A 14,778-nucleotide genomic window follows, 5' to 3' on the forward strand; every position below is an offset into this window, starting at 1 on the left:
GCAGCAGTGGTGGTGGCAGCAGCTTGTCTCATCTTCCTGCTCATGACTTCAGCAACAGTTAAGGGAATAGTTCACACCTTTCCACCACTGAGGTAAGACTGAATCAACTTCAATACACCTTGGCTTTTCCTGCTGAAAACCATGCTCTCTCCATGACATAGGTGGTATGTTATTAAACAATTGTGGAAACTCCACCCCTCTTTTCCTCTGTACCCAGGACACCCATGTACAAGAGGAACTAAGTCTCTTTCATTAAGTGCTAGCTGAAGTAATGGAAACATTTTTTGTGAAGGGGACAGACTGTAAAAGCTGAGCTGTAAGAGAAGATAAATCTTAGGGCATGAGTAGTTTTCCTTAGGGACTGATTTCAAATTTGTAAACTGGATAACAGTTGTTACACATAGAGTAAACAATAAGGTTACACTTGAAGTGTCCCTTAAAAGCATATTATTAAAAGTTATGAAGAAATAATTAATTCTACATTCAGAATTCTTCAGAGTTTGCAGGAAGTTATGCAGATACAAAATTTTCAATGGAAGTTGGTCTTAATTTACAGTATTGTACTTTTTGATTTGAAAAGTGACCATGAATTAGCAAGAATTTGTTTAAATACTAATAGGAAATTCATGATCAAATACACTAATCTTTTAGGCATATGTCCTAAACCAGGACAGCATATTAGACTGGAAAATGAATTAAAAGACATAGAATTGCTCTTCCTCATTTTAAGAATGAAAAGAGATCAATGGAAACAGCTTTAGGAAATGAAAGGATTGTGAAGTAACTGCACTGGAGTTGTAATTTTATAACATCTTTTAACTAGAATGTTTAGGCATGAATCATCCTAAAGTTTTAATATTTAAAATATCTAAGTGCTTTGCCTAACTATTGTCTTCATTGATTTTGGCCCTGTCTTTGCTGCAGAAACTTACATAAAAAAAAGGAGTGCATGTTGTACCTTCATTGCACAAATTTATGTGCAACAAGAGCAGAGTTTCCTCTGCTGACTAGGAGAGCTCCTTGAAATTTGCATGCTGCTTTGCATGTACAGACCTTGGAAAAAATATTTTTAATGTATCTTTTTCAGTATCTTTTTGTTGTTGCAGGTGAGATTATTTCAGCTCTGCGAGATACTGGGCTTCTTGGAAAAACAATCATTATATTCACTGCAGATCATGGAGAACTTGCTATGGAACACCGTCAATTCTATAAAATGAGCATGTATGAGGGAAGTTCCCATGTTCCTCTTTTAGTTATGGGGCCAGGTGTAAGAGAACAGCAGCAAATACCAAATGTAGTATCTCTTGTGGATATATATCCTACTATGCTTGGTAAGTTAAGTAACTTCAGGTGACGGTTTTTTTGCCTGCATATTATTCTGCATTTGTATCATAGTCAGAATGATGTCTCCACTTGGAGGCAATATAGTAAGACAACAGGACATAATTTATCTGTGGGCTATATATATGGACTTAACAGAAAAAGTAAAAAAATGGATGAAAAAATAAACCTATAATCTTTGTTATTACTGTTACTGCCATCCACGTAATTACACTGACTGATTATATATAGGATTATTTGTTGCTAACAAAAGGGAATAAAACACATTTTTGATGTGAGTAATCCTTGCTAACCTTCATGCCCAACAGTTTACTATAGAAATTAAAGTTTAAGTGCATCCAGAGATGGGATTAAACCTGAAAGAGGACAAGTTCGTTAACTTAGGAAAGTTTAAAGTGTTTTATGAAGGGTCATGTGGAAGAAGTGTGATGAAAACTTTGTATAGGAAATGTACAAATGATCTGAGCAAGAGTAAAAAGATGTGATAATGGATATCCATCATTATGAGATATAAAAATACTCAGTGTTGGATAGTGAATCAAAGAACTAAAATTACTTAGATGGAAATCACTTTTAAGATGGAATTTTTGAACAGATATTTGTGCTAAATCGTGCAACAGACTATTATGATTGATATTAAATATCAGGTAAATTTATCTTTTGAGGCTTTATCTTTTAGGCTTCCAATCAGAAAAAAATATTCTTTTCAAACCAGTCTGGAAGGCTTGCTCTCTAAGAGGTGTCACATGTACAATGCAATTGTCTGGAGAACATGAGCGAATAAAACTGTACTTCAGTTACTAGTTGTAAATGTCAGTGAAAAATCCACTTCTGTATTGTCTGAAGTTGATTTTCTAACAACCGAACAGAAGTTATTTATCTATTTATATCTTCTCAAAACTTTTGAACCAGTTATCCAGTTAAAAATATGATATAAAATCTGAATGGCTTTCTCTTCCAAATTTTGACATCAAATTGTTATGTATATATATCTGTACTAGATATAAGTCTTATACAAGTTATAGTAGCCTATATAAAGATTTAAAATCTTTTCTTTCTCTCTCCCTTTCGTCCAAGTGACATAATTGGTCAGATGGTTTAACATCTTTCTGTCTTTTCCTCTTGTGGGGTTTTTCATTTGGCCTATTTTTCCCCAGAACTTACTGAGCATAATCCATTCCTTCTGTTGTGGCAGTTCCCCTTTTCTGTACTCTAAACGTCAAAAAGACATGTATGATGAAAATGAAAACTTGAAGAGCCATCTCTATCATGTATTGTGTTCTCAGTCTGCATGCTGCTGCTGACTAATGAGGAAACAGATTTCAAGTCTATTTTTCTGACAAATTTAATTGCTTTGCTTTGTGTTGTCTCAGGGGAATAATCTGTCTTAAGATGCCATCCAAATGCTTTGCTCAAGACTGCTGCCTGCACTGGCTTTGACAATAAGTGCAAATATTTTGATTCCAGCAGAATCTGTGTGATATAAATGTAAAGTCGGAAGTGCAACTGCTCTTACATTTTGTAACAGGATGTAGCATGAACTCCAGGCAGCACTAGCTTTGTTTGTCTGTATGGAAGTACCTTTGGCTCTCCATTGGAAAAGCAGGAATTCCTGAAGGTGGCAGGACTGTTCTTTGCACATAGAGAATCCAGTTACTGCAAGTAATAGCATTACTGGTTTAAAATGACAGAAGAGCCCATATCCCTTTTTCATTTGTTGGAATGTAGTATGTATTTGCTCAATTTTTTTTGCCCCTGCATGCCCAGGAGCTACTTGCTGGGTTTACGTATTATGAGTCTTCCTATTACTTAGATGCTAGCTAGACAGAGGACAAAAAGAAAGATGTGTGCTGCTGAAGGAAAGAGTCACCTATGAGCAATTTATATGCACAGAGTATCACTACCCAACACAGAACAGATAAATACTACCACAGTGCTCTGTGAAATGGAAAGTTTTGAATTTTGAATTACTATAGACAATGTTCAGTGGGGTGATTAAAAATAGCAGTACTGTCATACATGGTTTTTAGGACATGCTTGGGATTCTCAGCTGTATATTTCAGCACGCTTCTGAAAAATTTTTGCAGCCTTTTAACCTGATCTTTGGGAGCTAGAGAAACTTGTGGGATAAGTTGATGATGAGGAGCTTATGGATATTACAGCATCTTCTATTGGCCATCTGGTACGCTATGGAGTCATTCAGTGTTTTCCATACATGAGCACTATATTGATACCACCTCAAATACCGCCTTTATCTCCAGTCCTGCCAAAGAGGCAAGGTGCCTTGCTCCTCAAGTGCCAGGCCAATTATCACCAGTTACAGGTGATAATAATGGATACCTTTATAAAGCATTTCATTATTCACTAATGAAGAATGCTCCAGATGAGCTTAGCACCATTATTGTTCAAGAAATAAATGGTTACAACATGTTGGAAACATGTACAAAGACATGTTCGCAGTGAGAGACTTCTCCAGGATCAGGCTGTTCAGGTATAAGCAGTTTATTATTTAGATATAGGGAGGAAGGGATCGTTTACACTGCCAGCCACAGCGTAAATGTGGTCAGAGAGGAAGAGAGAGAGGAATCAGGGAGCATGAGGGAAGAAGGTAGGAGAGAGTAAGAGTAAGAGAGGGGAAAAGAAGTAAAGAAATTAAGACAGTAGGAGCAGGTAAGAGGAGGTAAAAGTAAGAGAGGGTAAAAGTAAGAGAGGGTAAAAGTAAAGGCAAGTAAAGAGGGGAGAGAGCTTAAGAGAGAGAGTAGGGAGAAGGGAATCAGAGTTAAGAGAGCATGAGTTAAGAGACTGAAGTTCTTGTTACAGTACTTTGTCTTTTTCTATAGTGAATATTCTAATTCCCAGTAACCAACCACTACATGACACACATTCTATAGAATTTACACATAGCCTATAAGAACTACTACATTACCATACAGTGTTGCATTTTAAACTCTAAAAGCTACCTTTCAAATTCTTCTCTTGCTGCTTGACCTTTGGATTCACTCTCAGCAGAAGGGCATTGTTCAATCAACAGGGATTCTCCTTCAGCTGGCTAGGCTATTGTTCTTTGGTTATATAGTAACTAACAGTCAGTATCCTATAGCTGAAAGCTAGTTCTCCATTCTATTTCAATCCTAGGTTTCATATTTTCAGGATCTTTTGCTAAACAGTCGTATTCATAAGGTTTCCCTGTTTCCTTTTCCCCAGCACTGGAGCTTTTAGGGTCCTTTCTGTGTTACTCTTTTTCTCCTTCCTGATGTAGTCAGAGCAAAAGAGAAATGTTTGCAACCATGATTAAGGAGTAAAACAGCACCATCCATCAAAGGAGACTATGGTGATCATTTTCACAAACTTCTGTTAAAGGTTGAGTTATACATAGATGATACATTTGATCAAGATGGTGGGCAGCTTGCCTTAGGAATTTCCTTAAGGTATTTTTTATTGCACATTTTGGGATAATAATTAGGGGATCATGTTTTATTATCAACATTCCTCGTAGCATTGTGTTAGGCTTTTTTAATTGTGAAAACAGCAGTAGCATTTTGGTTTTGTGTATCTTTTCTTAGATATAGCAAGAATTACTGTCCCACAGAACCTAAGTGGATATTCTCTTACACCGCTGCTATGTGAAAATGCTGAGAGCGAAGCATCAGCCAGCAGAGCTCGGCCCTCATGGGTGCTGAGTGAATTTCATGGGTGCAATGTGAATTCCTCTGTGTATATGCTGAGAACTGGCAAGTGGAAATACATCACATACTCGGATGGCTCTTCAGTATCGCCCCAACTCTTTGGTATGCTACTTCTATGTCTTGACTGACTCATTAATTTACTTTATTGCAAATTGAATCTTAACTGACTTTTTTGTTGTTACAGACCTGACTGCTGATCCAGATGAGCTTACAAATGTTGCCTTAAAATTCCCAGTAACTGTACATTCCTTGGACAAAATACTTCGCTCTGTAGTTAACTATCCTAAAGTTTCTTCTGCTGTTCAGGAGTATAACAAACAACAGTTCATCAGTTGGAAGCAAAGTTTGGGTCACAATTACTCAAGTGTTATTGCAAACCTTAGGTGGCATCAAGACTGGCTAAAGGATCGGAAAAAGTATGAGAATGCAATTGACAAGTGGCTGGGTAAGTAGATACAGACAACCTGGATTTCATATGAATGAGGATATAAAAATATGCATTTTTAATATTATGCTGTATTTCAAGTGTTAGAATTATTTTCTTATATAACCTATTGAAAGCAAAGATACCTGAACTATTACTGCTTTGTATCAGAAAGCCAAGAGCATTTTATATAACTAGTCAGCAAAACAAAATTAGAGTTTTAGATGTTATTGTTCTGTAAGTTTAAGTAAGTGTATACTGAAAGGGTAGTATGCAAATAATAATTGCATGTAAGGAATATTTAGTGGATTGCAAAAGTACAGAGTATTGAGCATTCAAACTCAATAGGAATTTCCATTTATAGGGAAAAGCAAAGATTATAAAATTTAGTGAAGTAAAGTACCAGTTACAGTTACAGAAATTTGCTGTGTGTAATATAAGTCCATATTGAATACACATTCATCCATGATAAAGAATTTATAGCAGTTGAAGTATAATCAAGAAGTTGGTAACCAGTACAGGTCTGAACTTACATGTGGTTTATACAAGTACTTAACTGTATCAGCATTCCTGTGTTACTTGTGATTGACTCCCCATGTTTTCAAGGTCTGCCTGCTAATCTCTTGCTTCTGGATCTGGTACTTACCCTGCTGTTTAAAATTCCATAATATTCACAGGCTCCTAATTGAACATGTGTACAAGTGAAGAAGAATCTGATCTCTGGTCATCATCATAAATTGGAAAAAAAAAGCAACAAAAAAATCCCACTGCAAAAGCAACAACACCACAAACAAACAAAACCCCTCTTGCCAAACCTATGAGTAGAGCAGTTCTCTGAAAAATGATAGTGTGATTTGCATAACATAAATTAAAAATTGCTTGAATGCAGTTTGATTCTGTAAGTAAATGCACATCAGTGAGTGGAGAACTGAAAACTAAAATGTACACAGAAGCGACACAATTGAAGCTTGCAGGAAGTTAACAGGAAAATACTATTTCCCATTTTTCCAGTCACCTGACAAAAAAAGTAGTTTTGGAAGAAGGTTAATATTTAGGTAACAACTCTTCCACGTAAGGGAACATGTAATTACAGCAGTGCTTAGGTTTGCTAATTCTTGGTCACCATCATTGCTGCTGTAGTACCAGTTCACAATGATGTTATACTTCATACATAAAATGTTTTCTGTAATCTGTTATTAAATGCTCAGTAGTAGCAGTAAGCCAGTAAAAATAAACACAAAATTTCTGATGGCTACACACTCATTTCATAAGCAACTTACCGTGCAGAGTTCAATCTTGAAACCCTGTAGCACATATCATTATAATACTTATTAAAATGAGTTCAGGTATGGTTGAAATTACTTAAAATAAATGGGCTGCATAATTAGAGGAGGTATTTATATGCATATTAAAGTTTGTTCAAGAGAAAAAATGAAGAAATTTCCTCACTGTCTAGAGGTCTGGACAGAATGCATTGTGCAAAATGGAGTAAAATGGAGTAAAATAAAATGATGGTGAACTGGATGTGTTTTGTGTGTGTGCTTTTTAATGACTGAATGTTTAAAATATAGGGAAAACTGTATTTTGTCAATTCTGTGAACAGTGCTTTCTTTGAAGAGATAAGCTCTTATGACTCATTAATGTTAGGGTTACAAAAGTGCCATTTGTGATACTCTCTGAAATGGAAAAACAAATAGGGAAGAAAACTGGCAACCACATCTTCTGCCACAGACTGTCCAGAGAAGCCCAGTGCATGGGAACAGGCTTATTGAAAACCCAGAAAACCCCAGGAATGTGCCAGCTCACAGGGCAGAGCTTGTTGTTGTTCAGGAGACCACATAAAATAATTCTTTTGCTGGGTCACATGGCTTGCTGTCTGATTGTAATATGAAATATGTGTCCTCCGAAAACACAAAGTAGAAAGATGAAAGAGAAATTATTAAAGCAGAAGGTGGCACTTGCTAGTGTGGTATTTAGAAAAGTTTTAATATCTGTTACTCTTGAGGAATAGTTTCTGAATGAGAAGTGAAAGATAACATGTATCTTTCTGAAGTACCTTGCTGTCAAATGTTGCTTTACAGCTTTTGATATACTTAGGTACTTGTTTCAGCTTTTGTGAAGTCACATTAGTTTTAATTCCTCTCTCATACTGAAGGTGCAATGACTAGAAGGTTAAAATTAAATTGGAAGCAATAGGCCTCTCCATAAAACATCTTTAATCTTAACCGTGGAATTATCCTGAGGTCTTTAGGCATATGTAATACAGAAAATTCCTCTGAGGCACTGAACCATGAAAAGCTGGTATCTATACACAATTCCCTGTAAATACTGAATTTATATATACAACCTTATTGTGTATAGAGCAGATCCTTACTGGAAACATAGAGAAACTCTGAGATTTAATGAAATGTAGTGAATAACAACATATCTAAGATGGATAAAGAATTCATTCTTCACAAAAAATGGCCATGCTTTTCTTTAGAATTATAAATTTTTATTTCTGTAATAGTAATAAAAATTACCAGAAAAGTGCAAATATCCCCTTTGCCATTGTCTGAGCATCCTGAGCCATTTACAATATAAACACCACCTGCTGATGATGCAGGATGGGTGTCTATGTGACATGCTTATAGACAGTATTGCCCTTCATTGTAAACTGAGAAATTAATCTGTAAAACGCAAGAATTTTTGACAAACACTGCATAAAGATTAATCAGAGGCTGATATATAAAATATTTTTGTTCTATTTCATATAAACTGTGAATATAATACAGTTATGAGAAGTAGTCACAATCCTAAGTCCTAAAATATCATGTCATAGATACAGGAATTCACAGGAAATTATGCTGTAATGATTATGAAGTTGAATGTGTTTGTTTCAGGGAATGCCAGGTGATTATGAAGAAAATCTAAATAAATTCCTCCAAGTTGCCTATTCTGCTATGAATTGCTGTGTAACTCTAATCACAAATTAGCGAACTACTGGCACCCTCTCCCGTGGCATTAATCAATTAGATACAACCATCTTGCTTATCACATTACTAGTAGTGGTTGGCAGGGTTCTCCAAAATGGTTTGAAGAAAAGTTTGTGTTAGTTACACAAATACGTATTGGGAAAGGATTATTCTCCACACAAATGCATAGAAATTTGGTCTCTTAACCAGATTATATCTGAAGTGCTACTTAAAAGCCTAGAAAATATTTATTTAGAAAATAAGTTTCTAGAAATTATTCTTCTTTTACAATAAATAATAGCAAAACTTGTGGAGGTCAGGTTGCTATCAAGTAACTAAACACATTAACTAAATAGCTATACTTTCATAGGAGAAGCAGTAGAGTAGGGCTAATTAGTAAAAATTATCTAAATGAGTAACTTTCATCATCATATTCTAGCTCATCTTCCTCATCATCCTCCAGAAGTCCGTATTTAAATTTGTGATAAATTGTGCCATCCTTGCCCATGTATACAATGTCATCTTCGTCATCATCATCTTCATAATCTCGATCTCTGTATTCAATCACTTGATCCTCCTGGTAGCTGGGATTCTTGTCGTAGTTGCTTGCAGAGGAAGGAAAGGTTTTGGAGTGATTTGTCAGCTTCTCGTACCGTCCTTTACTGACAGGCTGGGTTTTCGTTTTTGCCTTTCTCCAGATGAGTACAGTGGCTCCGATGACAAGCAAAAGCAAAATGCAAGTGATAACAAAGAAAGTAGTTTTGCTTTTTTGCTCGGGGCGTAGAGTTTTCTGTAATACACAGTCATCTACAACAGCAATTAAAAACAAAAATAATAAAAAAAAAAAAGGATGAAATGAGCTTGTATTTGTGTGTGAGTGTTTTAAAAGTCTGGTACAGTGTGTCCAGTTCAGTAATAGCAGTCAACAAAATACCTAGTTTTACTGGTACCACAATGGTGGTTTTGTTGTTCTTATGTAGTAAGGATGTCAATAAGGTTGTTGGGATAACTATTCTTCATTATTTGATTCAAAATAATGAGCAAGAAGCAGAAAAACTATCAGGTGCATGAATGCAATGAAGTAAGCTAGTTGATCAACCAGTCAGTTTATGAAATGCCAGGCCATTTAACATGGTAGCTTTGGGTGCGAGAAGTTGCCATCTCCAGCACCAGACATAATGGTTATTATTTGAGTAAAACCTTCCCTATTTTTGATGAAGCAGTAGAAACACACTGTTTACCAATAGCACATTTTCACTCTAGTCCAGTTTTCAGGCAGCATAATGTCAGCATAATCAACCATAAACCACTTAGCACTATTCCTGCTCTTCAGCATGGTCCTACCTTGTGTTTCACTGCAGTCACAACACTCTGGGGTTTCTGCTGGGTCAGTGTCACTGCAGCAGGGCAGGCAGCGGCTTTCCTCCAGGAAGAGCTGCATGCTGGCTGGGCAGACTGTGCAGTTGAGAGGACCAGGTCCCTTACACTCAGTGCACGAGCTGTCGCATCTCTCACACTTGGGTTTGTTCTCCTTCAAACACAGAACACAAGCAATGCACCTCTAATTTTGTGTGTTTTGGACCTGACCTGGCAGTTCTGTCCTGTCAGTCACCACTGTGGTTGTCATCTCTGGGCACCAAGAGTGTCAATATGAAAATACAACAGCAAATTCAAAATTTCCTATTTTCTGATTTCTCAGTGATCTGCTTGTAGGATGTAAAGTGTTGTAAGACCTTGGAGATCTCACCTAGCTAGGCAGGATGTGCAAATTTACTCATGCTTTTAAGCTTTTTGAGCCAGGAAAATAACTGACCATGGAAGAAGCAGTATGAAATGAAGTATGAATTTACTCTCTACCCAGAGAGGAAGCAAAAGCAAGGAATAAAGGTGGTTGGGAATTTTTTAGCAAAACAGATTTCTCTTAGATTGTGTCACTTTTTTTTTTCTACAGAAACAGTTTAGATTCAAATACTCTTCCTAAAATCCAGGCTTCTGGGAACCTTTGTGTACAGAGACTATCAGCAGTCACTGTGATCGCACCTGCCTTGCAGAATACTCTGAAGTCACTTGCTTCAGTGTTTCCAGTCTTCACAGTTCCTGGCCATGGGACATGTTCACTGTGAAGATCTGGAAACTCCAATAAACTTTCACCAAACTTGTGGTTAGGATTGCAAGACTGTTTATCCTGGATGGAAAAACCTGTGCAAGATTGCAGGATCATAGCTGTTCATAAGTTCTTAAGAGTCAAAGCTTTTGCAAAGACCTGCAGACCTGTGTGGTCCCCAGCCTTAAGTAAGGCCATTTTTTCAGATTCAGTGCTATGAAGTGGGACTGTCAAGAAAATATTCCAGGACAGAGACTCCAGGGTTTGTAGCATCCCAGGTATGCCTTGCTGATATGTTCTTGAATAAACATCTTTAGAAGGCAATTGGTGTGGAAAACTGAAAGGTGGAGCACCCAGACTTATGGCACAGACCCAAACCTAATTGTGGCCCTGCTCAACTAAATATACAGCTCTGTTAATTTCAGCCTGTCCTACTAGAGCTTTCTGCCAACAGAGCTGTCAATCAAAAATGCAGAAGGATTTCTTACAGAAAAGGCATCAGAAATCCAAGGAGAAATCTCAATTATACTGAAAGAAATAAACACTATCATTAATGGAACTGATTTGTTCATATAGTTGTGATATCTTTGTTGACCATAAGGTAAACCCAGAAAGAGAAAAAAGGCTTCCCCTGCCAAAAGAGGAAAAAAGTAAGCATATTTAAAGATAGGCACTGTTAAAAACTCAGAGAAGAGCAATGTGTTGTTTATATTGTGTACAAAAGGACTTCAAATAGGTACCTTTTGTCCTGGTGTCTCCTGGACTTTGTATTCACCTACAAAACAGTCTGAGTTGCACATTCCATTTAATAAACTGTAGCTCCATACACAAGATGTGCAGCTGAATGCTCCCTTCCCTACACAGGCAAACAAAACAATAATATTACAACAAGAAAATGTCAGCTAACATCCTTTAACAATTATACTGACCACTGCTATGAAGCAAAAGGATTTTTGTCAGTGGCAAAAATCATTAGTGAGGCATTCCACACAAAGAGGTTGGTGTTAGAAAATCTTGCACCTAGTCCTGGGACTTTATGTGCAAACAAAATTTATTTATTGTGTGTTTTGATAATCATGAAAAGATGATTTCAGAATCAGTTGTACAGAGGGTCTCTGACATTCAGGAAAATAAATTGGGTCAGAACACTGGAGTAAAATTGTGGAGAACCTTCACCAAATGCTATCCTTCACAAAATCCATACTTACTTACCCTGTTAACTATTTTCAAACAACCATTAATTAAGATATGTTTATGTTTGAATACAGAAATAAATTGTTTAAGTGCATGAGAAAAAAAACATTATTCATAGGTACAGCCAGAGCACCATAAGCACCTTGTGTGCCAGAAACTTTTTTTTAAAGACAGAAGCTGCATGCAGTATTTCTGTGAAACACTGAGGTGATGGGTTTATCTTAAGTGTCAAGATGCACCCATCCATTTCCTTGCACCTAGACATTTTCTGCCATTGTCTGAAAGGAAGAAAATGAAAATGCAAGGAACTGACATTAGCAGAAGTTAAACCACTGAAATTAGTAACCTATAATACAGAGGATTTCCTGTATTACTGTGAAATGCATGGTTTTCCTTACTGCTCTTGACAAAAAGACACCATGCTCTTTGCTGATATATCATTAATACAGATGCATTTCAGACTGGCTTGTGTATTATAATTCTCTCTTGGTAATGATGATAAAAATTCTATCTGATAGTATTTATGCCAAATAATGTAAAAAACAGAGGAGGTGGTCTGTAAATTAAAATGCCTTTAATTTTTTTTATCATGAATCCAAACAAAAATATTTCTGCTACTTTTATAATGTTGTTATACAATTATGTTGTAAGAACTCTTGAATGTGGCTTCATTCTAAGTGTAATTTTCACATATATTATTATGTTACAATTAGCCATCTGTACTATCCAGTATATCCACTATCCAAAAATGGTTTGTGTGTTACAATGTGATGTAGTCTTCTAAGCTGCAGCATGGAACCCATTAGCTATAATCTCATGTTGTTCAGGTAAAAAAGGACACCAAATGGGTCCATAAGTTTTTTCAGAAGTTGTTTAATTAGGAAAATTGAGAAACCAAAAACAGCGTCTCACAGAGCAAAATAGACAGTCTCTGAAAGTTAACATTGAGAAATACATAACTATATTAAAAGCAACATCACTGTGCTTTTGATTTCTGTTCACCTTTCAACCTAAAGATACACTTTATAGGTCGTTACTCTTACCATTGTAGACTGTAAAGATGTGTTGTAGTTGGAATTAAGTTCCTTGCCTTTCACAGAATAGCAGACAGTAGAACAGCTCAAAGAGTGAGGTATTTTTCAGTAATTCTTAATATTAATGTGAAAAATGGACTCCATCTCTGTAATCAAGTGAGCCCATTTTTTTAAGATGTGCATTTTTATGAGGTCTGGCTGATGGAAAATTCATTACTGTTGTCCATTTTTTTCCATTCAATGACTTCGCAACATGTTATTCAGCCCTAGCCCTCCCTATTAAGTGGGTGTCTTTCTCTTTGTGCTCTGTGCTGGAATCAGTTCTGGATAAAGCTTGACAGGAATTAATATACTTGCTTTTGCCTCAATTATCAATGCAGTAGAAATAAATCAATGGAGTAGTGAGTGCAACAAGTCAACAAGAGCCAGGAAAAGCTCAGCAGCTCCTAGGAGAGGTCAGCATCACCCACTGTGGCTGAAGTGGTAGCCAGGTTGGTAGCACTGTATGTGGTTAGTATCTTTGTGAAGTGTTCCCAGATCTTGGAGCCAAGATTCCAGGTGTTTTGATGACCCCTTTTTTTGGTCAAAGCAGAACATACACTTTTACCTTCACAAGTTAAACAGGAAGAGTGGCATCTCTCACAGACGTTGTTGTCCTTGTTTTCATAGTAGTACTGAGGACAAGAGCTAACACATTCATTTGTGGAATGCAACAGGTAGAAATACGTGTTACAGGAAAGACAGTCTGTGGGTCGAGGCCCTATACACTCCTTACAGCTCTTGTGGCATCTCTCGCATGATCCAGTGGAATTTTGTGCGAAATACCTGAAATAGGTCAGATAGGCATAGCTTTGTATAAAGGCCAGCAGTGACAGGAAAACAAACATTTGTTGAATGCCTAGCTTTTTACCATGATTACCTCTATTTATAAAAATTATACTAAAATGAACACAGGTAAGCTCAGTGAAAATAGAATTAATTTCATTCCCTTTGGCCATTGGAATTCAGCTACAAAGCATAACTCAGCAAAAATTTCTTAAATATGAGTTGAATTGAGATATAAAGTATTGAAGTAGGGACGGTTTGTGTGGATTTGCTGAGATATGGTCATTAGAGTTTTCCAGTTTAATGGGTTGGGCAGCCAGTGTGATCCATTGAACTCTAGTTTTAAATTAGATGGATCTGAAAGAGAAATCATAGGTTCACTTTCTAAATTTGAATTTCCCAAAAGCACACTGAATTCACATTTTGAACTTAAATGGATTAGAGTTTCTCTCTAGAATTATGAGTGCTCAGTTCAAACTTGTTTTAATGGTTGTTTTTGTTATCACCCACTATAAGCATTAAGTCAATGCAAAAAAAATATATATAACCTTATCCAAACTTCACTTAACTTCATGTTAAGTGGAGGCCACAGTGATGGTTGGAGGCTCTTCTGCCTGTGCTCAGGCTGACTGACATATAACTTAGTATACTGGTTTATATTGTTATGTGTAGAGATAGCCAAGAGCATCAGCTGAGTGTGAGCATATCCACATCTAAGCATTTCCCATCTGGGCACCAATTTTGGAGTTTTCTACTGTGGAGGGAGGTTTTCCATCCCTAATGTATTGTGAAAATACAAGAAATTTTCTCCTGAAACCAAAGCTCAGTTCTATTTCACACTGATGTGGAATGCTGCAGTAATCTAATTTCTCAAAGCTCTCTCTGTGATGCAGATCTTAGCAAAAGGTCTTGGGCCTTACCCTGCTGGACATTGGGTTACACATCCTTTTCCCTGTCTGTACCAACCCAATTTACAGGAAAGGCACTGTGAGCTGTGTTTTCCAGTGCAAGTGTCACAGGTGCTGTGGCATGCAAAACATTGCCTCTCCGTGCTGTCAGCATAATATCCATCTGGGCATGTTTCAACACAGGTTCTGTCTGCAGAGACAACAATGCAAAGTAACACATCATATTTCAGTATTTGCTACTATAAAACATCTCATGCAGCTGTACTAGAGCAAACTGTATCAGCAGGAGGTGTTGATAGATAATGTAT

At 36.7% G+C, this 14,778-nt stretch overlaps 2 protein-coding genes across 5 annotated transcripts in view; one reads left to right on the forward strand and one right to left on the reverse strand.

Annotated features, from left to right (window-relative positions):
* The window catches only part of ARSK (arylsulfatase family member K), a 32,374-nt gene that overhangs the window by 11,284 nt on the left and 6,312 nt on the right, over positions 1-14,778 (forward strand). For 2 of the 3 annotated variants that reach the window (XR_015280893.1, XM_086868938.1), the window contains exons 6-8: positions 1,107-1,331; positions 4,905-5,129; positions 5,212-5,472. Coding sequence is in view for 2 of the 3 variants with exons in the window: in XM_086868938.1 (XP_086725064.1) it covers positions 1,107-1,331; positions 4,905-5,129; positions 5,212-5,472 (711 nt within the window). In the remaining variant the exon portion in view is untranslated. Of the gene's footprint in view, positions 1-1,106; positions 1,332-4,904; positions 5,130-5,211; positions 5,473-6,128; positions 6,976-14,778 lie in introns of those variants that run through there. The other variant, XM_023944685.2, reaches the window with a different exon arrangement.
* Positions 7,924-14,778, reverse strand: part of PCSK5 (proprotein convertase subtilisin/kexin type 5) — a 230,250-nt gene continuing 223,395 nt past the window's right edge. For both annotated transcript variants that reach the window (XM_086868934.1, XM_086868935.1), the window contains exons 33-37: positions 14,483-14,660; positions 13,345-13,562; positions 11,250-11,365; positions 9,750-9,936; positions 7,924-9,212 (exon numbers count right to left, since the gene is read on the reverse strand). In XM_086868934.1, the coding sequence (XP_086725060.1) occupies positions 8,809-9,212; positions 9,750-9,936; positions 11,250-11,365; positions 13,345-13,562; positions 14,483-14,660 (1,103 nt within the window). In that variant the 3' untranslated portion in view covers positions 7,924-8,808. The remainder of the gene's footprint in view (positions 9,213-9,749; positions 9,937-11,249; positions 11,366-13,344; positions 13,563-14,482; positions 14,661-14,778) is intronic.

This window comes from Cyanistes caeruleus, chromosome Z (genome assembly GCF_971803275.1).
Source record: "Cyanistes caeruleus chromosome Z, bCyaCae1.hap1.1, whole genome shotgun sequence".
Taxonomy (NCBI): domain Eukaryota; kingdom Metazoa; phylum Chordata; class Aves; order Passeriformes; family Paridae; genus Cyanistes; species Cyanistes caeruleus.